We start from the raw sequence: 25,136 nt of genomic DNA, 5'->3' as shown, positions 1-25,136 counted from the left end.
ACCTTTTCACATAGCTGTCTTTACCCCTGACATTCCAGGTTATGATATTACAGTGTTATGCCATACCATTGGTCGATGTTTCTCGTTGCCCCATCAGGGGGTTTTCTCTCCTCCTAGGGAGCATATTGTCCTTTCCTGCATTCCTGTGCCCCTGTTCTCATTGTTCTAGTAAGGTGTGTCCTGTACCATAGCTTAATCAAACAGTAAACAACTGCAATCAAAACTTCCCTCCTAAACCCACCCCAGACAACCATACGACAACTGAAACCAAAACCTTCGTGATCATCCACCATCATGAGTACTCTACATCCAAGTTAACCCATCCCTTCCCCAAACTCCACTTGCGTGTAACACTTCCCAACTAATATTCTATACCTCTTCCCTCACTGTGCAGAAGTGAGTGTTGCCAGCACTTTCCGAGTCTCACCTCAGCTGTCCTAACCAGGCCCTAAAACTGTGCCCCAGCAGGACGCCACCAATTATATCACATTTTCATTAACAGTCTTATCTTCAGTCCCTTGACCTATACATCTCATTACCATACGTGTTTTACAATCCCACTTCTGCTCGTGCATGCGTTCCCCCTCCACCCAACATGTTCTCTGTTACCATATCTGCGGTCTAGTGATTAATAGTTGGCACATAGCTGCTTAAACACCAAGGTAACTTTAGGTTTTAAAGCATGCTTTCAAAATACAAATACATACCAAAATACACTTAGATCATTCAAGCACCAAATCAGTCTTCTCTCCTAACAATTTAGAGCCAAAAAAGGGCATGCCCATCAAAGAACCTTGCCCATCTCCTGAAAACGTGGTTGGTCTCAGCCAGGTGTGCCTTCTAAGCTGGTGGCAATAGATCTACCAACATGGTCTGATGTACAAACAAGCAGAAAGGCATACTTTGCCACATCCTGGCCATCATGCAACATTTCAACCAGAGAGCCTCTAAAGTCTTCTAAGACGGCCAGCAAGATCTTGTTGGTCATGTCCCACGGAGCGTGGGTATATCTACCCAGAAGGCAGAGTGCATCCAAGCATCTTAAGACTGAAGTAGCCAAAGAGAAAATTATCTTTCCAAAGTCATTAATTTGTTTTAGAGCTTATATCTGGAGAACTAGTCAAAATGAAATTAGTAGGGACTTTACTTATCTTTCAGGTTTAGAATACTTTCTAAAAAAAACAGGATCACAGGAAGCGAGTCTAGGTCTCCTGGCTACAGGTAAACTAACCAGGGGCCCCAGCAAAGCTTAGACCAAGTGGCCATGAGACTGTCTGAGAGGGCCTTGAATGACAGTAGAGGCTCAGAAGAGGTAAGACCAGGTTGAAGGATGTATGTTAACAAGTTCAATTTAGTATCAACAGTAGACAACTGTGTATCTAGTATTTCTGCTGCCCTTCACACAACCATTACGAAAAAGGCATTTTTTTCTTTTGGTGCCCCAGGTGGCGAGTCCAGCTTCATCTCTGGTGGCTTACCTAGCCCATTGGCATCCTGTAATTACAGGTAATGCCCAGTATTGGTGTAATGAGGGGAAAGTATGTTGTCTGCGACCACATCATCCTCATCAGTGTCCTGGGGAACATTTTGCATAGGACGAAACGCGTCAGAGTCCAGTCCAGATAAGGCATTTAGCCTTTGACAATACTGGCATTGAAGCAGTGGCCCGTGATTGGAGGCTGGTGGCAAACTGACTGGTTGTCCTTTTTGTAATCTTCTAATGTGACATAAGCCAAGGTTGAGTTGGAGACCGAAGCTGGGGGCAGCACTGGTGGACTCACCATTAGCCTGATATGGAAGAGAATAGTGTGGACCCTAAGGTCAGGTCATAACTGTCTAGTGGTGTTGGAACGGGCCCACAGGGACAGTTGACATGGAGGGAGGGCCTTCCAGCAGATGTCCATCCAGCAGAAGTCAAAATGAAGCCCCTTGCTGGTCCCTCGGGCCTTAAGGTGCGCCAGTGGGAGCAGGAAGCATCTGAAAGAGCTGCAGCACAGCATCCTTGAAAGCTGCTATTTGATGCAAGGTTGACAACTGCTGTCCAAGGAGCTCAGAAGGCGGTTTTAGAGGTATGATCTTCTGAATGATGCCGTTCTAGCTTCTCAGCTGAATTTTAGTGCTGCAAATGGGTTAAGTCTCGCTTAGCTTTTCTTAGCTTATGGTGTGTCTTTGACTTTGAATAGGTTTGCAAGCAGTCCCATGACCTGGAGCAAGACTTCTGTTTTGACAGATAGGGAGGAGTTTTTCCTTCCCATCATAGAGCTCCTTCGGACGTATGAGAGTATTTTTATAGCATTACATCAAGTTGTAACAGGAATCCATGATGACATCTGCTACTTGCAGTCTAGGCACATGCTAATCGAAGGGCATGGAAAGAAGCTAACTGACGTCAGTGTGCCGAGGTAGCACTTATTTATTGCTTTGATCTGTCACTTCCAGAGCCATATAGAGTTACAGCGGAATCACACTATGCCACCTATTGGCCAATGGGAGCACTACTGGAAAATACTCCTAAACCAGTCTGGCACCTGGGAATATTCTTAAGGTGCGGAATCTGTGGTTAGTAGTATCCATATTCAAACAAAAGCTCCATAGGCAGATTAGAAGGAAACTGGAAGATAAAACAGCACCCGAAGACCTCACGCTACTGAAATCTGCGCAACACACTGACAGCTCATCACATATGCTAAAGCCAAGAACTATACCAACATGATCAAGAAGCTGCCAAAACTCTTCAAAGCAATCCCTTACTGCATCAGCCCCTGCCTAACCAACCTATTCCATAGTCCATAAACAAGTGCAATACCATCAACCGTTTCTTCAGTGAACAAATAAATACCATCTTACAGCACATAGATAACACCAAACCTGTTTCACCCTCTCACACACACTTCTCCCAGCTGCATCCTACAATTGCCATCCTTCAAACATATGACTCTCAAAGACTTCACTGACATCCTTAACTCCCTCAAGGCCAATGGCTATGAAAATTATGATTTACCCCACAACCTTCATCAAAGGCCTCTTTGGAGAAGCTAGCACCCCTGCTCACCATTGTCATACCTTCTGTATGCAAGGCATCATCCCTGGAACATTCAAGTCCACCCAGATCCTTCCACACCTGAGAAGAAACCAACTGCAGACCCTTGCAAACTATCAACCATCACCCCTCCTTATATATTACTGAACGCCTCAGATACCGTCAACACTGTCAACCACCACACCCTTAAGTCTGAAATGGGATTCACTGGAAACATCCTTTACTGGTTGTTCTCTTGTGTATTCCACAAGATCCCTATCACCTGGAAAATCACCAGGGTTCGATCTCTCAGCCCCCCACCCCCTTACATAAATGCCATTAGGGATATACTGACAAATTACATTAATCAAAATTCACTAATATGCCATCGACACACATCAGTATTTGACAGTCTACTTTGCTATAGACAACCAACAAACACTGCTTCTACCTCATCCAAACCCTGATGTTCAACATCAACCGAAATTAATCCCACCAAAAAAATAATTCTTGCTGTTGCCAACAAGAAAAGCAATAACTAGTTTAAACCCGAATCAACAGCCCAGATGGCTGCCAGCCCACACCATCTTCAAAAACAGCTTCATCATCTACAACTTGATAATGACTGCCACACCTGTCTATCTGGCTGACAAACTTACCATCTTCTGTGGCATTCGGCACATCACCAGTCAGGATGCATTCAGACAAAGGAATGCAAAAAAGTAAAAGATGGCCACCGGATTTTTCCATTCATGAACCGAGGATCTGGAACGTCATCCCTCTATCTTTTCAGGATAACCCTAATCCTTCTCTAATTTTAGAAAAAAACCTTCTCCATTTTAGTAAAGAGCTCAAGATTCACCTCTTTAAAGTAGATTACATCTTGATACAGTAAAAGTCTACTTTCGCTGCTAGAATACAACTAGCACTCCAATAACATTTTGAGTGCCTTTGTCTTGGACCTTGAACAGTGCTACCCTACCTTTCACCAGGTTTGGCTATATAAATAAATCATACATACATGCATACAAATAAAATCAATAAGTGAGGTTTGCCTCACCACACTCCACTGGCCCACAATGAACGACAAGCTTGTGTTTTATGTGCTAGGCACTAAGTACTGTAGAACATTGGCTAAAGGGAGTAGCAACCTATGACCAGCCAGTGTACTCACCATCTGCAAACCAAAGTCAAAGGTCTATAACTTGATGGGAGATAGCCGGAGCTGTGTACAAAGCTGTGGGATGCTGTAATAAGCTATATAATATACACAAGCAACCAAAGACTGGTATCCCTCTCATCAGGACTCAAGGTATAGCTCAGTTATAGTGGCCCCATTTAGTTATACCCATCTCACTTAAGGTGTCACAGTGAAGTATACAAAAAGGTAATGCATGGAATGCTTGAGGACAAAACAGGTCTTGGGTTGCTTGTGTTCCAGTGTAGGGAGGCCCGGACCTGGCAGTTTGGGCTGGACTGTTCCCATTGGAGAAGGGTGAAAACTAATTTGTATATGGCTTGGTCTAAACTGAGGTGGGACTTTGCACAAAATAATGATGGTTGGGATTTGGCCTGGGTAGTTGCAGTGCTGAGATTAAGAGAAGCATTCCATCCATCATTTCTTTGCATATACATACACCAACGAGCCATAAAGCCACAACCAAATAAGTTTTTCTTCAGTAAACCACAGAAAACATTAATGTTCAGTCATTCATAAGACAGATATCCAAGACAGCAAAAGGGTACTTCAGATATCTGCTTAGGGCACTGGAAGCATGAGCCAATATACTTCAAGACAATCACCCCATAATAATGTATTTCCTCTAGAGTTTTGTAAAGCACTGTGTGTCTCCGAAGAAAGTCTTGAAGAGGCAAAGTGCCCTGGTTCAATTGAGAGGTAAACAAATTTGGTGTTTTCAAATCCTGGATACGTTGTATTCTGGGATGTGTAGTCTTCTATTCATAATTATTAGAAATACAAATTGCACGTACCAGAATGCAAAGAATAAACCCCGAACTAAATAAGCAGCTTACACCTGCCATGAACAACTGGTGAGCTCTGGGATATTAATTGCAGTTAATTATTGGACAGGGCATTACTGGGGGAACATACAGTCTTGGGTAATGCTTAATTTGAGCCACTGTTTGCCCGTAATGAGCATCAGCACCTACTCTTTGGGGCCAAGAATGTCCACAGGTGGTGCCAACCCAAAAGAATCAACCACTTCCGTTTTCAAATAGGTGCTACTGACTACCAATTAAGGCTAAGTGGATGCCATCACTCACCTCATCTGCGTCACTTGGCACACACACCATGTGGTCCTCAGCTATAAGCCACGCAGCTACACAGCGGGCTCTCACAAAGCCTTCTGCATTTCCGATTGGTAAATGCATTCAGCTAGGTGGGCTCGTTGAAGTGTGCCAAGGCATATTACTATCCTCATGCCTTCACTGCTGCCGAGTTGCCTTTACTGCCCAGTTACAGCCTGTATTATATTCTTTACTATTCAGGCAATACCTATGGCCATGTAACAAGGTGCCCGAGTAAGCAACATGCAGCACAAAAACTGCAGCTCCTGTCACTCATGCACAGCTCCATTAAGGCATGCCACACACAGACAGTAGCACAGCCTCGGCCATGGCACATGGCCTGCCCAACAAAGCTTGCCAGTCTAGGTCTGCGCTGCAGCATGCACAATCGATGACTGCAGACGGACTAGTAATTAAGTACACTGTCCTTATACTATGTGCAGCAACTTGGAATATTTTAGGAACACTTATAATTACAATAGCAGTGCCATGGCAAACAAAACTAGCCATCCTGATTGTATTTCGTTTCTGGCACGGAAATTCCTAAGTAATAGCACAGAGACTGTGATGGACAGCATATAAGCTTCCATGGTTTTTAAAAGCAGTGCTATTTCTTCGGGAACAGTGTTTCTGAAGGTCATTCATCCCGATGATAGGGTGCAACATAAGATATGGTTACTATTTTGATTGTGGCAGGAAGAATTCCATTTTCGTTGCACTCATTGCTTTACCGAGCACACCATTTTGATAAGACAAATTAAGGAACTTGCTGCTAGAAAAGAATAATGCTGCTTAGTAGTTTGGCAGACACTGAAGCATAAGATTGCAGTACACCACCAGATATTTCAACTGTTACGCTTTGGGGAAGAGGGGACGAAATCATAACACCATTGCTGAGTGTGGAAAAGGCCACTTTATTGGAAACAGGTGCACTTTCAAATAACAAACCTTGGCCTTCGCCTTACAATACTAAAACCTCACTAAACATCAACATTACCTATCCAAAGTTCTCCCACCTCCCCTACCGTGCCCTCCTCCCTCCCCTTCCCTTCCCTTTTTCCTTGCCCAGATTTACTTCGTCCGTACCTGCTTTCTTTGTCAAACTCGTTTGTTGACCTTATCCATTCCTTAATGCAACCTGATAATCGTCCCTGCCCGTATCATAACTGTTAATATCAGTCTTCCTTCCTGTCCGTCTTGTCCGTCTGTTGTCCCCTCTTTCAGTAACTGATAGAGTCCTGTCCGATTTGCTATCCATACGTATTTCGTTTTTTCATGTAAGTCTCACTGCCTCGCCACCAGAAAAGCCCGCTAGCCTGGCTTTTCTACCCCCCCACCTGCACCCCCCAGCCAACCCACCACGTCAAACTTCTTGAAGCATTGCTTTCAACGTCTCCTTCATATGCAGTAAGAAAAGTTCCATCCCCACAAAAGACAAGTGTACTCCATCACTTCTAAAGAATTCTACATCCTCAAAACATAAATCTTTGTGCTCCATGAAAGTAAAACCCCGATCCTCACAAAAACACCTCATCTCTTTATTCAGCTTCTTCATTGCCCTCTCAATGGCACTTGGCTTTTTTGCCCCACGCCACACCGACGCAGTATGAAACCTGTAAGAACTACATGGCACCCTCGCCACCTCCTCCGAATCTCTTCCAACTCCCTCTTCATACTCTTCATTAAATCTAGCCCCATTTTCTCCACCATGTCATTCTCCCCCGCATGCACAAGCAAAATGTCTGGACAAAACCCCTACACCGCTAACTTGCACAGATGGGGTAGTAACTCGCTCCACTTCATGCCTCCTTTCCCATCCCACCGCACATGGTATCGATTCCTGTCCAAACCCAGGTTTTCTCCAATGACAGTTCTGCACGCTTAACACTGTGCCCATTTTATAAAGGAATGTCCCACCACCCAAACAGAAAGGAAAGAAACTTCTGAACCCGGTACCACACCTGTAGGGGAAAAACACAAGTATTAGCCTTTTCCTAAAAGCCAGTCTGCCCTAACCTCACATACCTTTTAAAACTGTCTGACTTCCACCTCCCCAACCCCATTAGCTCCGCCCTACCCCACCCCCTTCTACCTGCCTCTGTAGCCACCCCAATCCTAAAGGAATAAGTACCAAATTGCTCCACATCCTGCCCCAACAAAGCCAAACCTTTTCTTGTGACCGCTAAAAGTTGATATGCTGTGACCTCCTTCCCATCCTCATGGCGAAAAACCGCTCCTTCCAGAGACCTATTGTACTCATGCCACTGCGTGACCAGTGCGCTTAAGGGCAAATATCAGCTACTGGGTAGTGTCGTAATCTGACCTCAAGCCCTTTACCTATCTGATCCATTTTGGAATACTTCAATCTAATCGTGACCCCCGCCCTATCTAAGGAAACATCCCTGTTGGTGATCTCGACTGAGATTGTCGGCTAGCTGATTGTGAATGCCTGGCATATATATTGTGCTATCAGGTGAATGTTGTTGTGAATTGCCCAGTGCCAAATATTTTGCGCTAGGATACACAGTTGTGACGAGTGCGTCCCTCCTTGTTTGTTTAAATAATACATTGTTGTCATATTGTCTGTCTTGACAAGGATATGTTTGTGGGCTAGAAGGGGCTGAAAGGCTTTTAGTGCTAGAAAGACTGCTAGCAGTTTTAAATGATTTATGTGAAGTTGTTTTGCTGATTGTCCCATTGACCTTGTATGCTGTGATTGTTGAGGTGTGCTCCCCACCCAATAATGGAGGCGTCTGTTGTGATAATGGCATGAGGTACTGGGTCTTGAAAAGGCCGCCCTTTGTTTAAATTTACAGGGTTCCACCACTGAAGCGAAGAGTGTGTTTGGCGGTCTATCAACACTAGATCTTGGAGTTGACCCTGTGTCTGCGTCCATTGTTTTGCTAGGCACTGTTGTAAGGGCCGCATGTGTAGTCTTGCATTTGGGACAATAGCTATGCATGAGGACATCATGCCTACTAGTTTCATCACAAACCTGACCGTGTATTGTTGGTTTGATTGCATGCTTGATTTTATATTTTGAAACGACTGGACTCTTTGTGGACTTGGAGTGGCAATTGCTTTTTACGTGTTGAGTGTTGCTCCCAAGTATTGTTGTATTTGGGATGGTTGTAAATGTGATTTTTGGTAATTTATAGAAAACCCTAGTTTGTGCAGAGAATCTATTACATGTTGTGTGTGATTTTGACATTGTTGTTGAGTGTTGGCTTTTATTAGCCAATCGTCTAGATACAGGAATACGTGCATGTGATTTCTCCTTATATGAGCTGCTACTACGGCTAGGCATTTTGTAAATACTCTGGGGGCCGTTGTTATTCCGAATGGCAACACTTTGAATTGGTAATGTTTGCCTTGTATTACAAACCTGAGGTATTTCCTGTGAGATGGATGGATGGGTATGTGAAAATACGCATCCTTTAGATCCAGTGTTGTCATGTATTCCCCTTGTTTTAGTAAAGGGACTACATCCTGTAGTGTTACCATATGGAAATGATCTGATTTGATGAAGAGATTCAGTGTTCTGAGATCTAAAATAGGCCTTAACGTTTTGTCTTTCTTTGGGATGAGGAAATACATGGAGTAAACCCCTGTTCCTCTCTGGTGATAAGGTACTAGTTCTATGGCTTCTTTTGCTAGTAGTGCTTGGACTTCTATTTGTAATAGGTCTTAGTGTTGTATTGACATTCTGTGCGTTCTTGGGGGAGCATCTGGAGGGAATCTTGTGAACTCTATGCAGTAACCATGTTAGATAATTGATAGAACCCACGTGTCTGTGGTAATGTGTGTCCAATTGTGGTGGTATTTTGTTAATCTCCCCCCCACTGGTGATGTGTGTTGGGGAAGTGTGACATTGAAGTCACTGCTTGCTACCAGGGGTCTGCTTGGTAGACCGGAATTTCCCTCTTCCTCTTGGGAACTGTCCTCTGTAGGAACCACGAAACCCCCCTCTCTGGTACTGAGATTGGTAAATGGGTTTTGTTTGGGAGGTGGATGGTTCTGAGGGTTGCTGTCTAAACCCTCCCCTAAATTGTGGTTTCCTAAATGTTCCCCTGTATTGAGAGGAGTAGAGCGCGCCCATGGCTTTGGCCGTGTCCGTGTCCTCCTTCATTTTTTCTATTGCGGTATCCACTTCCGAATAGTTGATGTTGATTAAACTGCATATTCAATACCGCTTGCTGTATCTCTGGTTTAAACCCAGAACTTCGCAGCCATGCATGCCTTCTAATTGTTACTGCTGTATTTACAGTTTGTGCCGCTGTATCAGCAGAGTCTATTGCAGAGCGGATCCGGTTATTTGATATGGCCTGTCCCTCTTCAACCACTTGTTGGGCACGTTTTTGATGCTCTTTGGGGAGGTGCTGGATGATGTCTTGCATCTCGTCCCAGTGTGCTCGGTCGTAGCGGGCAAGGAGGGCTTGTGAGTTGGCAATTCGCCACTGATTGGCTGCTTGCGAAGCCACTCTTTTCCCAGCCGCGTCTAATTTACGACTTTCCTTATCAGGGGGTGGCGCATCCCCTGATGACTGCGAATTAGCCCGTTTTCTTGCATCCCCCACAACCACTGAGTCCGGAGGGAGCTGTTGTGTAATAAACACAGGGTCTGACGGGGGCAGTTTATTTTTCTTCTCGACCCTTGGCGTGATTGCTCTCCCTTTCACTGGTTCTTGGAAAACCTGTTTTGCATGTTTAGGCATACCCGGTAACATTGGCAGGATTTGATACGATGCATGCATGGATGCCAGAGTGTTAAACAGGAAGTCGTTTTCCACTGGTTCTGAGTGCATTGTTACATTGTGAAATGTTGCTGCTCTGGCCAGTACCTGCGTGTAGGACGTACTGTCCTCTGGCAGCGAAGGTTTTGTCGGATAACACTCTGGACTATTGTCCAAAACGGATGTGTCGTATAGATCCCAGGGGTCTGCATCGTCTTGAGTCATCCCAGTATGTGTGGGTGACTGTGCCATTGGTGTACCCACTGGTGACAACTGTGGAGATTGAAGTGGGGACGTTTGTGGTGAGAACTGTGGAGGTGGTGATCTTTCTCTAACCACTTTGACCTTTGTTTGCATCTCAGTCTCGTGAAAAGTTGGTTTTCTTTTGGACTTGAGCGGAGGGATAGTTTGTATCTTCCCTGTATGTTTCTGGATTTCTAGCCTTTGCTGAGTTTGATCATACTCTTCTAGATCCAGTTCCTGCTCAAATCTGTGCTTTTCTTTGAGCTGTAGAGAGAGCCCCTGCTCTTCCGTTTAGGACGCCTTTTTCGGCTCCAAAGCCGTTTTTTTACGGTATCGAAACCCCGATGGAGATTGTTGGTTTCGGCTCCGAGTGGCTTTTTCGAGGTTTACTCAATTCGATGCCGACTCTTTTCGGTGCTGGTTTCTCGACCGGAGTCGGAAGTCTTCGGCACTGATTTGGCCTTTTTTGGTGCCGATGTTACTTGGTCACCGTCTTTTCTGTGGGTTGAGCCATAGCCTTCCGGCAGTGGCGTCCCCGAGGCCTTTTGTTTCTTGACCTGACCTTGGGTGTGGGACGGGGCAGGTGTACTCACTTTTTGTGCCACCGTCGGTGGTCGATCCCCGTCGGATTCATCCGAGTCCGAACCCTGGATGGATATCCGCATCTCTTCTTCCTCGGTGTCGAGATGCTGCGACTGTTTGGACGCCATCTGTAACCGTCTTGCGCGCCGATCTCTTAAGGTCTTCTTGGATCAAAACGCTCTGCAGGCCTCGCAAGTATCCTCTCTGTGTTCGGGCGATAAACACAGGTTACAGACCCGATGCTGGTCTGTGTAAGGATACTTGGCATGGCACTTCGGACAGAAATGGAAAGGGGTCCGGTCCATTAGTTCTTTGTCGACGGGTGTGGTCGGGCCGACCAGGCCTTGATTAAGTGCGGAAACCCCAAAGGGCCGCCGAAGCGGTCTTATTGTCCGTGCCGATGTGATGATACTAAACCGGTCCCGAACGCAAATACTGACGAATTTCGATGATTTTCTAAGTTCCCCCGATTCGAATTACGGAGCGAAGAGGAACACATCCGAACCCGATGGTAGAAAGAAAACAATCTAAGATGGAGTCGACGCCCATGCGCAATGGAGCCGAATGGGAGGAGCCACTCGGTCCCGTGACTCGAAAAGACTTCTTCGAAGAAAAACAACTTGTAACACTCCAAGCCCAACACTAGATGGCAGGATAATGCACAGCATGTGTATCTGCAGATACACATGCCATCGAACATATATATATATATATATATATATATACACATACATATACACAATTTGAAGATAAAAATAAAAAAATGAAATGAAAACTAAATGTGCATCAACAGACAAAGCACTTGCTACGGTGCGGTCATATACAATATAACAAAATAAAGCTCCTGGTTAAAAAAAAAAAACAAGGACTTTTAACAGAGTATGCATGTATTGGCCCAATAAATATCGCAAAAACATTATTTAAGTACATAATAAGATCAAGGCTGCAAATTTGTGCCAGGAAAATATGCCATCCTAAAGCAATCAAGGGAAACAGACTTTACCACGTATCCTTTACCATGCATGCCTTTACCACTCATGCCTATAACACCCTAGATAAATATATATATATTATGTAACTATATACACATACATACACTTCAATTAACGGAAAGGTGAAATTTAGGGTTTGGGGTGAGTAGTGATAGAGAGTGGTATGGGTAATTTCTGGGTTTAGGGGTGGCTAGTGGTACAGGGTGATAAGGGTAATTTTAGGGTTTTAGGGGTAGATAGTGGTAAAGGTAATTTTAGGTTTTTGGAGTGGGTAGTGCTAAAAGCAGCTTCCGAGTTAAATGTATAAAAAAAAAGTTGAAGGGGGGTGGGAGATTCCCCAATAAAAAAAATGTTAAAAATACAATAAAATTATGTATATCTTGAGTGGATTCAAGCTAATGAACAGACAAGAGAAAGATGTGACCCATGAGCTGGTGTTTACTTCTGGCTCAATTGCCATCCAATACGTACTATTTTTATATAGAATTCCTAACAATTCAATTCATGGGCGTTTATTAAGAACATGGACGTTTGAAAAAAACTGTACATGGTCTCCTTTACATGAATGATCCAAAGCCTACTAGGAAGGATACATTTATTAATTATGTATTTCTTACAAAAAAAGCACATGCGCAACATTGTGTGCTTTGGGAAACCGCTACCATTGTGAATACGAAAACAAAAACAATACACATTTATACAATTGCCTATACAACTGCCAAACAATAAATGAAATTAACTAAGTGATACATCTGCTGCTAAACTGTTTTATGTAGTGGAAAGCACATTTCAAGAGATCAAAGGAATACTTGCTGACAGTACATAAGAATCCAAAAGAATAATATCCTAATAGAAAACGAAATAATATTTTAACTACTGCTAAGTATCAGTAGATTTGACGCAGAAATAAAAACATGAATGCTAAGCTGCTTTCTTTCATGTTAGAGGAACACATTTCATTACCAGTATTAAGTACTTTAAAAGCAAACCGAAAAGGAACTAGACACAATGTCTGTTCAGGTCCCTGGTTAATCAGCAAAGGTGCCAAGGATGTTTGTTTGCATGCTATAAAGATAACACCATGCTCGCTTCACCAGCAAATTGACCTACAAATTTAGGCAGTTGCAAAAACAAAGTGGGGGTTTCTGGCATCCCAGTGGAAGGCAAGGTGTTGCAGATAGTGAAGCATGCCCTGTGAAAAGTGACCTCTACACAAAACCCCTTCTGGTAAAAGTGTCTGCAGAATCCACAAAACGCCTTACAGAAGTCATACAGAGAGCAGTGGAGAGAGGCATGAAAAAAAGTTCCCAAAATACAAGCAGTTGTGGAAGAATACAAGGAGCCACTCAGGGAGCTGGTAAACAGGATATGCTCCACTGGAGGTACTAACTCAAGCCGGACAGCCTAAAACAAATAAAGCCAACTAACAGAAAGCATGCAAATGTGAATGACAAAAGGCACAGCCAATGGTAAGTACCTTTTGGAATGTATATCTAGTTCAGCTTCTAGCAGGTCCCCAATATATTTATGCAACCAGACAATTTTTGACCTAATAAAGAAACAAATGGAGCACTGTGTGCTCGGTGTTGCAGGGCCCTCTGAGCCCTTCTTTACAGGGAGGTCCTCTTGCTTTGTGGACTTCAAAAAAGGCTGCTGATTCTTCTAAGGCACAGAGGATTGTTGTACAACTTGGTAAATGTGACACTGTGGAAAGTGAGGAGGTATATTTAACAACATACACTAATAAAACATATGAAGAGCTATAATGAACAACATGAAACAAACTCATTAAAACAAAGGATTCTGTCCAATTCTCATGTTCTTTAAGTTGGTCATGAATTATCTGCCTGTCATTTTGGGGAATTCATCAATCCCTGGTTTGTTAGGGGAAACTAAGATGAACAGGCTCCTTCAAGGTGTCCATTGGCTTCTTATGACATCTATACAAATACCTAATAATAAACTGTGAGCATTTTAGAAAGAAGCTGCAGTTTATGAACGCTATCTATAAACAAATCAAAAAAACAAAGTAATGAATTTTCAAGAAAAAAAAGGCAGAAAACAAGACACATAAACCTCAGCAGGAAACGTTTGAGCAGGCACATGGTGCTAGAAATACCAATGGACTAATTATTTCAGTTTTCAGACTTTATTCAACACTATGTGACTGTTATAATAAACTTAGCCCCTCATTACAAGTTTGGCGGTTGCACCATGGGACCGCTAAACTTGCGGGGAGAACGCCACCGTCATGGCAGTGGCATCCCCTGTGAGCATATTACAGGGAAAGCCACATATTAAGGGAGCCGAGTGCTATATCATTGCACAGAAGGAGGCATCCAGTACCCTCGAAATGCACACTGTCTACAAAGTAGACAGTGTGCATTCCGACGGTGCTGGACAGGGGGGCGCCTGTACTGCCTATGCCATGTCAGTGCAGGGGCGCCCCTGTAACCCTCTGCACTTGTTCTCCACCAGCCTTTTCATGGTGGGGAAACTGCCAATAAAAGGCTGACAGAGAACAAGTTTGTAATCAGCAAGGTGGCGCTGAGTTCAGTGCCGCCCTGGCTGACTACCACCAAGACCACCGTCAGCCCTTCGGGAGCAATGTTCCTGGCGGGGACAGTGGTCCCCTGGCGGGTCCACCCCCAAGGGTGGTAATTGGGCGGTTGGACCGTCAACCCGAGTGTGGCAGTCCTCAGACCGCCACACTCATAATGAGGACCTTAGTCTTCTATTTAGAGAGAAGTCTAGGGTACCTAGCAGAGAGTCTAGGGTACCTGCTCAAAACCAGGAACTTAACTGGAGAGAAATGTCACCAGCTACAAGCAGGCATCGACTATTCTGCACACACAATACTAGTGGAACACAAATGAAGAAGCACTGTTCATTGCTAACTAATGAAAAGTGATCTAGGGAATTCAGTGCTCACTACACCCGAGGTGACATTATGACCTCACAGTTTACAGACAAAAATCATCTAGCAGACTGAAGAAAAATGGTAAAGCAAATGGTTAAAACACAGAAAGAACTCTGTGCTTCTCTGCTGCTAAGGGGATGGAGACGGAGGCCTTTATGTTTATGAAAAGGGGATACAGCTTCTAAGAATGTCTAGTGACTGATAAAAAGCAAAAACAAAAGCTAAGGCTTGCATAAAACAGTAGAAGCTGAACACCCAGGCAGGAAAATATAGGCAAGTCCAAGACATGATTTGTCAATGGTAATCATTTTAACTTTTGTGTAGCACAAATACTTTAGCACACTTTATTAATACACACACACACAAGCCAGGGCACGGTGTGGCCAGCAGCACCGCAAGCTTTCCTAACACTCATGTACACCACACAAGCAAAAGCAGTGAAAACATCCTCAAACACCCCTAAAAACACCCCAAAATGTATTGGTTTTCCTTAAATATTAAGAAATGTAATAAAACATATAAATGTGAAAGAATGTAAAAGCAAATACAACACAGATTGAGGTAGACTTTTTTTCTTATTTCCATCATGTTCCAGAAGACGGCCTGTGAAAACAGGCAAAATAAAGGAAAAAAAAGGTTAGCATAAACAAAGGGTGTGGGAACAAGGAAGCAAAGCCAACAGGTCTTGCCATTACAAAAACTATTGGCAATGTGTTTTTGCCATGTTGTACAACAGTGTGGTTGCTGTTCAGCGTGACTAAAAGCTGGTGGCATGCACTATCATAGAATAGTGTGTCCTAAAGTGGATATATTGGTGTTAGTGTTGTAGAGTGGAGTAGGAGGAGTAGAGTGTTGTAGAGTTGAGTAGAGTGTTTTAGAGTTCAGTGGCAGAAAGTGTTGTAGAGTGGGGTGGCGTATAGTGGAGTGGGATGGAATAGGGCAGAGTGGGTTGGAGTGGATTGACATAGTGGGGTGAATTGAATTGAAGTACAGTGGCGCAGACTGAATTGGGGTAGAGTGGGGTGGATTGAGTGGGTGGACTTGATTTGAGTGGGGTGGACTGAAATGGGGTAACGTGGATTGGAGTGGGGTGGACTGGTGTGGGGTGAAATGGATTAAGTGCTGTGGATTGGAGTAGGGGGTAATGGAGTGGAGAGCACTGGATTACAGTGGGGTGGACTAGACTGGAGTGAGGTGGATTGGGGTGGAGTGGATTGGACTGGGGTGGAGTGGATTGGACTGGGGTGGAGTGGATTGGGGTGGGATGGAATTTTTGGAGTGGGGTGGATTGGATTTGGGTGGATTGGATTTGAGTGGGGTGGATTATGGGGGACTGGACTGAAGCAGATTGGGGTGACTGGGTTGCAGTGGATCGGAGTGGCCTGAAATTGATTTGAGTGAGTGGAATGGCTTTGATAGAATTGGTGAGGTAGATTGGAGTGGGGTGGATTGTTTTGGATTTCAGTGGGGCAGATTGGAGTGAGGTGGATTGTTTTGGATTTCAGTGGGGCAGATTGGAGTGAGGTGGATTGTTTTGGATGCGAGTGGGGCAGAGTGGAGTGCATTGTTCTGGTTTTGAGTGGAGCAGACTAGAGTGGAGTGGATTATTCTGGATTGGAGGGGGGTAGATCTGAGCGGGCAGATCATTTTGGATAGAAGAGGGGCAGATTGGAGTGGGACCGATTGCTTTGGATTGGAGCAGGCTGATCATTTTGGATAGGAGAGAGGCAGTTTGGAGTGGGGCCGATTACTTTGGATTGGAGCAGGCAGGTTGTTTTGGATAGGAGAAGGGCAGATTGGAGTGGGGCACATTATTTTGGATTGGAGTGGGGCACATTGTTTTGGACTGGAGTGAGGCAGACTGGAGAGGGGCATATTGTTTTGGATTTGAGTGGGGCAGACTGTTTTGGACTGGAGTGGGGCAGATTGGAATTGGGCACCTTGTTCTGGATTGGAGTGGGGCAGATTGGAATTGGGCACCTTGTTCTGGATTGGAGTGGAGCAGAATGGAGTGGGCTGTTTGGAGTGGGGCAGATTGTTTTGGGTTGGAGTGGGGCAGTTTGGGGTGGGGCCAATTGTTTTAGATCAGATTGGAGTAGTGCAGACTGGAGTGAGGCTGATTGCTTTGGATAGGACTGAGGCATATTGATTTAGATGGGAGCGGGGCAGGTTGTTTTTAATTGGAGTGGGGCAAGTTGTTTTGGATTTGAGTGGGGCAAGTTGTTTTGGATTGGAGTGGGGAGGTTGGAGAGGGGTAAATTGTTCTGGATCAGAGTGGGGCAGATTGTTTTGGGTTGGAGTGGGGAAGATTGTTTATGATTGTAATGGGGCAGATTGGATTGGGGCAGATTGTTTAGGATAGGGCAGATTGTTTAGGATAGGGCAGATTGTTTTTGTTTAAAGTGTGGTAGACTGGAATGGGGCGTATTGTTTTGGAATGAGGAAAGATTGTTTCCGATGTGGTGCAGATGCGAGTGGGGTAGATAGTCTTGGAGAGGTGAAGATTGTTTTGGATTGGAGTGGGGCAGATTGTTTTGGATTGGAGTGAGGCCGATTGTTTGAATTGGAGCAGGGTAGATTGTTTTAGAATGGAGCGGGTGGGTTGTTTTGGATTGGAGTGGAGTGGGGCAGGTTGTTTTGGATTGGAGTGGGGCAGGTTGTTTTGGACTGGAGTGAAGCAGATTGCTTTGGACTGGGGCGGGCAGATTGTTTTGGATTGGAGTGGGGCAGATTGTTTTAGATTGGAGTGGGGCAGATTGTTTTAGATTGGAGCGGGCAGATTGTTTCAGAATGGAGTGGAGCAGCATCAGCATACTTCGGATTGGAGTGGGGCAAGTTGTTTTTGATTGGAGTGGGGTACTTGGGTTTGGATTGGAGCGTGGCAGATTGGAGTGAGGCAGATTTTTTTGGGATTGCGGGGGGATTAATTTGGTGGGGAGGGGGGCCAACTGTTTTGGAATGGAGTGGGGCAGTTGCTTTGCATTGGATGGGGGCAGATTGTTTTGTATTGGAGTGGGGCAGATCATTTTGTATTGGACAGGGAAGATTGCTTTGGAGTGAGGTGGGTTGGGAGGATTGGCGAGTGGTGGACTGGACTGTACTGGGGTGAGTGGATTGGACTGGCCTTGGATTGGAGTGGAATGGGGTGTACTGCCTGACTACATGTCAAAGCATTGTTTTGGAACTTACAAATATCAAAGAAATAATGTTGCTTTGCAATATTTAGAAAAAGATAATCGTCATAATTTCCGAACAGTGCCCATGAGCAAAAACAAAACAATACACGAGTGCAAAGTGTGAAGACTTGGCACAATAAAAGAAAAATTTGCTATTTTGTTTGTCCTGCTGGGCAAATTTTTGCAGTCACACGCCTTCTGTTTGTAGGGCACTAGAAGTTAAAAACAAACAAAAATAATAGTACCTTGGTCACGTCGGGAGCAGTGGACGGGCACTGATTAAGTTGAATCAATCAGTGCTTGGTCCTTGCTCCACAGAAAGGGACAGAAATTATGATAGGTCTGCAGTGACCAATTATGAGTCTGCAAGTAGAGTTCCAGGCAAGTCAACAAACGGTAAGCAACGGGCGGGCTTCAAATGCTTTTTTATTTCAACATAAGTGTCCCGCTAGCGCATGCTATCGCAGGCTCGACCCTAAATCATCAAATAGGGGCACAGAGGAGGCTACTCCAGACTCTTAAAAATCATATTTGAAGGGAAACGGCACAGATGAAGGAAGAGTAAAAGGGGCAAAGTTATTAAGAGGTAAGGGACGCCGTGGAGTGTAAACAGTCAAATGAAAAATATAGCATCCACAACAGAGAACTGCACCACATGATTTTATGTCAAGAGAGGCTTTCACCAGCCTAATGGTGGCAAATTCAGAAATGGTTTCACCTAGTTTGTTTTTCTTCAATTTCACATTCAACCATAAAGGATCAATAAACACACAAGTGACTTGGTGATAAATGAACAAATGCCTAGACCGGTATGAAAGCAACTCAACTGAAACCATAGTCAGATGATGGAGTTTCAGCCATGTAAGAGGGCACGCATGTTCTGTAAGTTTGCCTTCCAGCACTTGGGTTTTCAATGGATATCTGTATTCAGATAATAATGATATATCCCTAAGATTCAGGGTATGGCATTCCACTGAAAATGTATGAGCATCTAGAATAAAAGAGAGTGTTACTGGGCAGAAGGAGGTCCAAAAACGATGAGAAAGTGAACTTGGTCGTATTGCATAGTAGGTTTATGTGTGTGTCAATAAAGTGAATGCTATGTAGGGGGCACCATCAATATACGACCTTAAACATGATGGTAAGCAATATAAAGTGTACTTCGCTGCCAGCCAACTGTTGTGGAGGTGAAGGAAGTTGAGAGGCTGGCAACCGAGTGCGAATAATATACCTATAGTAAAGTTTTGAGAGCTCGGCAAGTTCCCCAATTTTCTTGTAACTTCGAAATTTAATGAGGAACTTAGCAGTGTCAAGTGGGAGGTAGGTACGGATCCGATATTTAGAAACTGACATTTAGCTACTACCACTGCAACTTATAAAAAATGGTCAACCATGGAAGTGTACTAAGAGAGCCGTAATTTAGACACTTAGGGGGTCATTATGACCCCGGTGGTAGGTGGAAATGTGGTGGTAGTATCGCCAACAGGCTGGCGGTACATACCGCCACATTATGATATTAGCGGGTTGGCTGAAGCCAACCCGCCAATGTACCACACTGACTGCCATGGCTGCTACTGTCCCGCCGTAGGGATTATGACCCTGCCTACCGCCATGGTTTTCGTAGCGTTTGTAATGCCACGAAAACCATGGCGGTAGGCCCTACCAGTGACAGGGAATTCCTTCCCTGCCACTGAAAGGAGGCCCCACCCACCCCCCCCAACACTCCCCAGGCAACATCCACCCTCCCCCATCGACACGCCCCCCTTCTAATCCTCCCCCCCATACATGCACACTCGCAGGCACACACCATGCATTCACACACACACTTACACAGGCATACACGCATTCATACATGCATGAATCCATTAATTCACGCACACATCCGTACACACATCTAAACTTACAGGCAGACGCATTCACATTTCCATTCATTCACGCATTCTCACACATGCACACACACACGCAAGCAACACTACACAATCATTCACATTCACGCACACACTCACACATTCATGCACACACACAACACCCTCCTCGCCTGTCGGAAACCCAACTTACCTGAATCCAGGGGTCTTCCAGCTAGGGACGGGACGGGACCAAATTATGGCGCCCGCCAGCAAAACACTGCCAGGCCGTATTATTTGTCATAATACAGCTGGCGGTGGTCTACTGGCGTGGCGGTGCTGGTGGTAGCAGCGCCACCCTAACACCGTCCGCCAGTATGGCCACAGCCGGATTTCCACCCTTCTTGTGGCGGAAATCCGGCTGTGGTCATAATTTGGCAGATGGATGTTAGCCACGGCAACTGTCTTTTGGTGGCCGTCGCCAGAGCGGTACGAGGCACTTACCGCAAATGTTATAATGAGCAGCTTAATATCATACGGCACAACAAGTTTCAGTGTGTTTGACCAAATGACATTGTCTAAAACAATGGTACATTGCAGACAAAGTGTTCTGAAAAGCTACTTCAAATAACCAAAGATAAACCGTATTTTCCTAAATGTTTCAACTCTCCACACCTTATTGGAATATTTTTAAGAGGCATTATTTTCTTTGGAACAGGCACATAAAATTAATGATGGGGACATGGTAGGTAGGCAGTTTCATACAAGCAAACGGGGGACTCTAGATACCTTTTGTAGGCTTGTTGGGTTCAGCTGGGTCTTGTCAATGATCTTTATCGCCACCTAACACAAGTAGAAAGAAAATTAAAGCTCTCATTTTTCTTGCAAGGTTCAATCACAAAGGAACACAGGCATATGCATATTACATAGTCTTGCAATAACAGAATTGATCCAGCCAATAACCTCTTTTGAAGGACGCCGCAGACCTAAGGCACCAAGCTGGCCTGACCAACACAAGACTTCGTAACAAAAGAAAGTTCACTGGTTTATGGTCTCTGTAAAATGGAATATCCAGGAGCACAAATACTGGCAAAAAGAGTTTACAGCTGTTTTATGCTTTATATAAGTATCGCACCCATCAAATCAGCAATCCAGTGCCATGTGAGGCAAAAGCAGGTTTCAATTAGGAATCTTGGGTTTGCGCCGGTACCAAATGGCAAGCATGCAGTGCCTTAGTAAGACCTTATTGTTAAATTTAAAACAAGTACAACTCTCAACCAGATTTAACAAAAATTAGAACGTGTAATGATTAAAACAAAGTCAAATAACAAACCTGTTAAGGATATCAAGTGATAAGTTTTTAAAGAAAAGGTTAATTTCCAAAAATAGACGTCCTCCGAGCGTAACATGGAGCGGTCTCATTTGTGTCCATTGATGTGGCAAGGGGTGTCCCCAGTGCCCTTAACTCCTTCTTGTAGCGTTTGGTTGACGTTCCTAACAGACTCTTCTTGGCGGACGCATGCTTAACAGACAGCTTGAGCAGAAGTAAGTAGTGTAAAGATCCCAGGACAGCCAGCAGCACACAAACAGTGCAGCAAATCCACTCTTCAATAACCATGAGACTTTGACACTACAGATCCTGGGAGTGAATCCAGTGCAAGCTACGAGACACGAGTCCGATACAAGCCAGACTTGACCATGTTCTTGCTTCCAACGCCTGCTTGCAAGCCTTCTGTCTCCATCCCAAAGTCCAACAATATTCTCCCTTCTCGGAGGTGGGTGCCCTATTTAGAGCGGGATTCAGCAATGGAAGGCGATTCTTCAGGGGCCAAATAATTCCCTCCCACTGCACCTCCAAAAGTATAACAAACCGACGGTGTCTGAAGAGAAACAAACATCGTATTCTTCCTGGGGACTGGTGATTGGAATGTGCTGGAACAAGCAGAGAGAATAAAAACTCAACGTGCCTAAAGAAGCTGGAGTACAGTACATGCCCACATTCTCACCACGGCCATAATTTAATCTTTGTGAGGTTACATCTCTCTGTCCAAAGAAGGGTGAGTACAATTCCTGCGTAAGGGTCTATGGGCTACTTGCACATACAAATACATTTGCAATCCATGTAGGCGACATGTTCCGACTGTGCAATATGAAAGGACACATGAATTCTGTAGCTGAAGAAAGGTGCCAGGCTCAAGTTTGGCAGGTCACGCCTCTAAACCTTAGACATCGAGGCCTTGTGGGCTGCAAGTCATATTTCATTGGTGGATTAATAATATCTGAAACAGGCTTTTAAACATGCCTGGAGGATTTTTCTTACAAGTGTTAGATGCAGCTCGGGGCTACTGCAATTCAGGTGCTCAACCATCTTTCTTGGTTACTCATTTGAGTGGTGTAAACCAATATTTCAGCTCACAGGTGATATCGTATTTTTATGCCACAAGCACAGTTTCATGTGCAACTTTACCCTAACCTTGCTCAAAAATCAAATATGACAAATTGTTGGAGTCAATTATTCTGCAATTTTAAGGATCAAGGCACACTCACTGGAAGGTGTTTAGCAACCTTCAAGCACCCAGAGCAAAATGACACCAGCAATGTAGGTTCACACACATTTAAATTGTATTAGAGTGGCCACAAGAAAATGGAAAATGCCTGTATTTTTATACACACACAAAAATGGGGTATGGTGGCTTTTACACTCACAATAAATTTGGGGCCCATATTGGCTAACTCATCACCAAGGTTTCGATTTCAAGATCTTGTCTAATGCAAGGTACAGAGAGCAGGGAAAGTAGTACGGGGTACAGCTATAAAACCACTGTCTAATCATATCAAGACGGAGTCTCTACATGCAAGACCACAATGATGAGATCTCTAGAAGTGAGGACACAATAAGCTGCAGTCAGATGCCTCGAATGGGGAGTTTCAGCATTTGATACACATTTGTCAGCCCTGAACAAACGAAGTTTGCTGAATGTCCCAAAGTTAGCTCACTGGGAAGAGACAGTCATTGACTAGCACGACAGCACGATTTGAGCTATCTAGAAAGGGGAAATAGAGTATTTGGAATGGGCAAAAAGAAAGGGCTCTCAAACGTGCTCTTACACTTGTGAAAGTGTTTTGTAGAATTATTTTTTTGTGCATCATTAATAACGTGCGGTATGTATTACACCCAATGTTACGTTTAGAAAGTTAACTAACACAATTGCTTTAGAAATTAGTTTGTATGATGTGTTAAAATTAATTTAATAAGGTGTTTTTGTTAACCCACATTTTGTGTATACTGCCATCTTGAACAAGATAAAAGTCATCTTTGTCAATCACTCCTGCTTCCTCCCAGCAAAATTTTTTCTCCTCCACAGGCTTCGTAGCACACAGTCAAGCTGAAGTCAGAATCGTTTATTTTCATTGCTGCTATTGTTCTGCTCACAGAAACTTTCACAGTTCGTTGTAAAATTGTTACATGTAACTATATCTTACGTTTCTTCACTGGGTCTTTTCATTTGAATAAAGTTTTATTGTCAATGTTTCTATTTGCTTGAACATCCTCGGATGACATTAGAATAGAGGATGCTGAATAGCTATTCAAGATGATGGGATAGTGCTTAGGTCTTAAGGTTATGATGTTTTTTCATGGTTCTGATTTGCTGAAGAAATGGTACACTTGCTCACACCATGAATCGGCAGAAATGTTAATTTTCTATGCAATTCTTTAGTATAAAAAAAAAAAACTTAATTTTGGGGGTGAGCCAGAAGACTTTTTTGTTTTATTAGGGATACTGCCCTTTTTTCTGCCTTCACTGCCCATTTAAACTTAGAATATTTTTCAGATTTTTATATACTTTGTGTAACTTTGCGTTTGAGAGCCTTCAGGGCATTGACTCCATACCGTTTAATTTTACATTTAGTGATAAAACCCTTTAACTTCCACTATTCTAGAACTCAGATATTGAATGGACCAAATTATTCTTAAATTGGAACTTTTAATGAACTGTACTTTGATTTGGATGTTTTGGGAAGCATTTCCTCATGAATCTGAGGTTCAACGCCGTCCCTGATCTTATAAGTTGTGGGAGGTCGAGTTGAGGTAGATTTTGGGGTGTCTCTAGTTTGGGTGCTCCATGTTCCAGAGTTAGTTCACTGAGAACAGAAAGTCACTACCTAACGGTACAACACAATACGATCTATCTAGATAGGGGTAAATGGAGTATTTGGACTGGGCAAAAAGAAAGGACACTCAAACCTGTGCACTCTTCTGAAAACCGAGCAAGATCTCTTGACTCACTGTCCCAGTTAAAACAGATTTTATATCTCAGTGTCACTCGTCATGTCGCTATCAATGAAACCTCACAATCTCAGGCAACACTCTGCCTCCCTAACCCCACGGTCCCACTAACATGGCCAGAAACCAAGCAGGCTTAAAAAAAACAATTATGCATAAATCTTTTTGCGATTGTTAATCCATGTTTTATGATTTAAAAACATGGGTTTGTACTTATAAAAATCATTTGGGCACCTAATTTGAAATAACATGTGCCCATGGCCTTGCACATCAGGCCTATTATCCTGCCCCTGCTGACTAACCACTAAGGGTACTGAACGAGTCAAAAGGTGCAAGTAATGATAATGGATGGAGTCACTCACTGAAATCCAGTAGGCAGCAAGTCATGTAAGAGTGGTCCACTGCCACAATATTCTAATTTACCACCTATACAAAAATCCTTACATCTGTCAGGCTGTTCAGGCAGCTAGGTTTGACATTACCCCGATGTGAGCTCTTCCTTTTGTTTTATGACTACAAGATGGCTTCAGTGTCTATTATCCTTTTGTGAGTTTCTAAGGAGGAGGAGTCATTTGCTACCCACGTGCATTTGGGAGATAGCTAAGGATTTGATTTGGGACAAGCACATTGCCCAGCTGAATGGCAGCCATTGGAGAATATTATTCGTACATCACTGTGGATCACAACAAATTAAACTAAACCATTCAGACTGACTGAAATTGTTTTCGTTCCCCTAAAGAATCCTGGTTAGGTCAACGCTTCTTTAAAGCAGACAATGGCAAACATGAGAAAGCTAGGCCAGCTGTATCTTTGGTGAAGAAGGGGTTGAAATGTAAATTGCATTTGTTCTCATACAAGGAGAGGATTACAGATTGAAGTGTTCCTTTCTTTTGGGGAGATGCACACCCATCAGTTGCTTGGTGTTCCCTGCATGTGGTTAGCACTTCAGTTTATTTTCCGACTGAGTGCTGGATGTAAAATCTGGCTTCTTGAAGTTTATTTGTTATTCGAACACGTTTTTTTGTCTCTTCT

The 25,136-nt window shown here is 43.9% G+C and overlaps 1 protein-coding gene across 2 annotated transcripts in view; it reads right to left on the bottom strand.

The window, feature by feature from the left end:
• Positions 1-25,136, bottom strand: part of MARK4 (microtubule affinity regulating kinase 4) — a 691,585-nt gene that overhangs the window by 377,164 nt on the left and 289,285 nt on the right. For both annotated transcript variants that reach the window (XM_069207758.1, XM_069207757.1), the window contains exon 3: positions 20,609-20,662. In XM_069207758.1, the coding sequence (XP_069063859.1) occupies positions 20,609-20,662 (54 nt within the window). The remainder of the gene's footprint in view (positions 1-20,608; positions 20,663-25,136) is intronic.

The sequence above is a fragment of the Pleurodeles waltl genome, chromosome 9 (assembly GCF_031143425.1).
Source record: "Pleurodeles waltl isolate 20211129_DDA chromosome 9, aPleWal1.hap1.20221129, whole genome shotgun sequence".
Classification (NCBI taxonomy): Eukaryota; Metazoa; Chordata; class Amphibia; order Caudata; family Salamandridae; genus Pleurodeles; species Pleurodeles waltl.
Note: the sequence above shows the minus strand (reverse complement) of the source record. Positions and strands in the feature narration are given on the sequence as shown.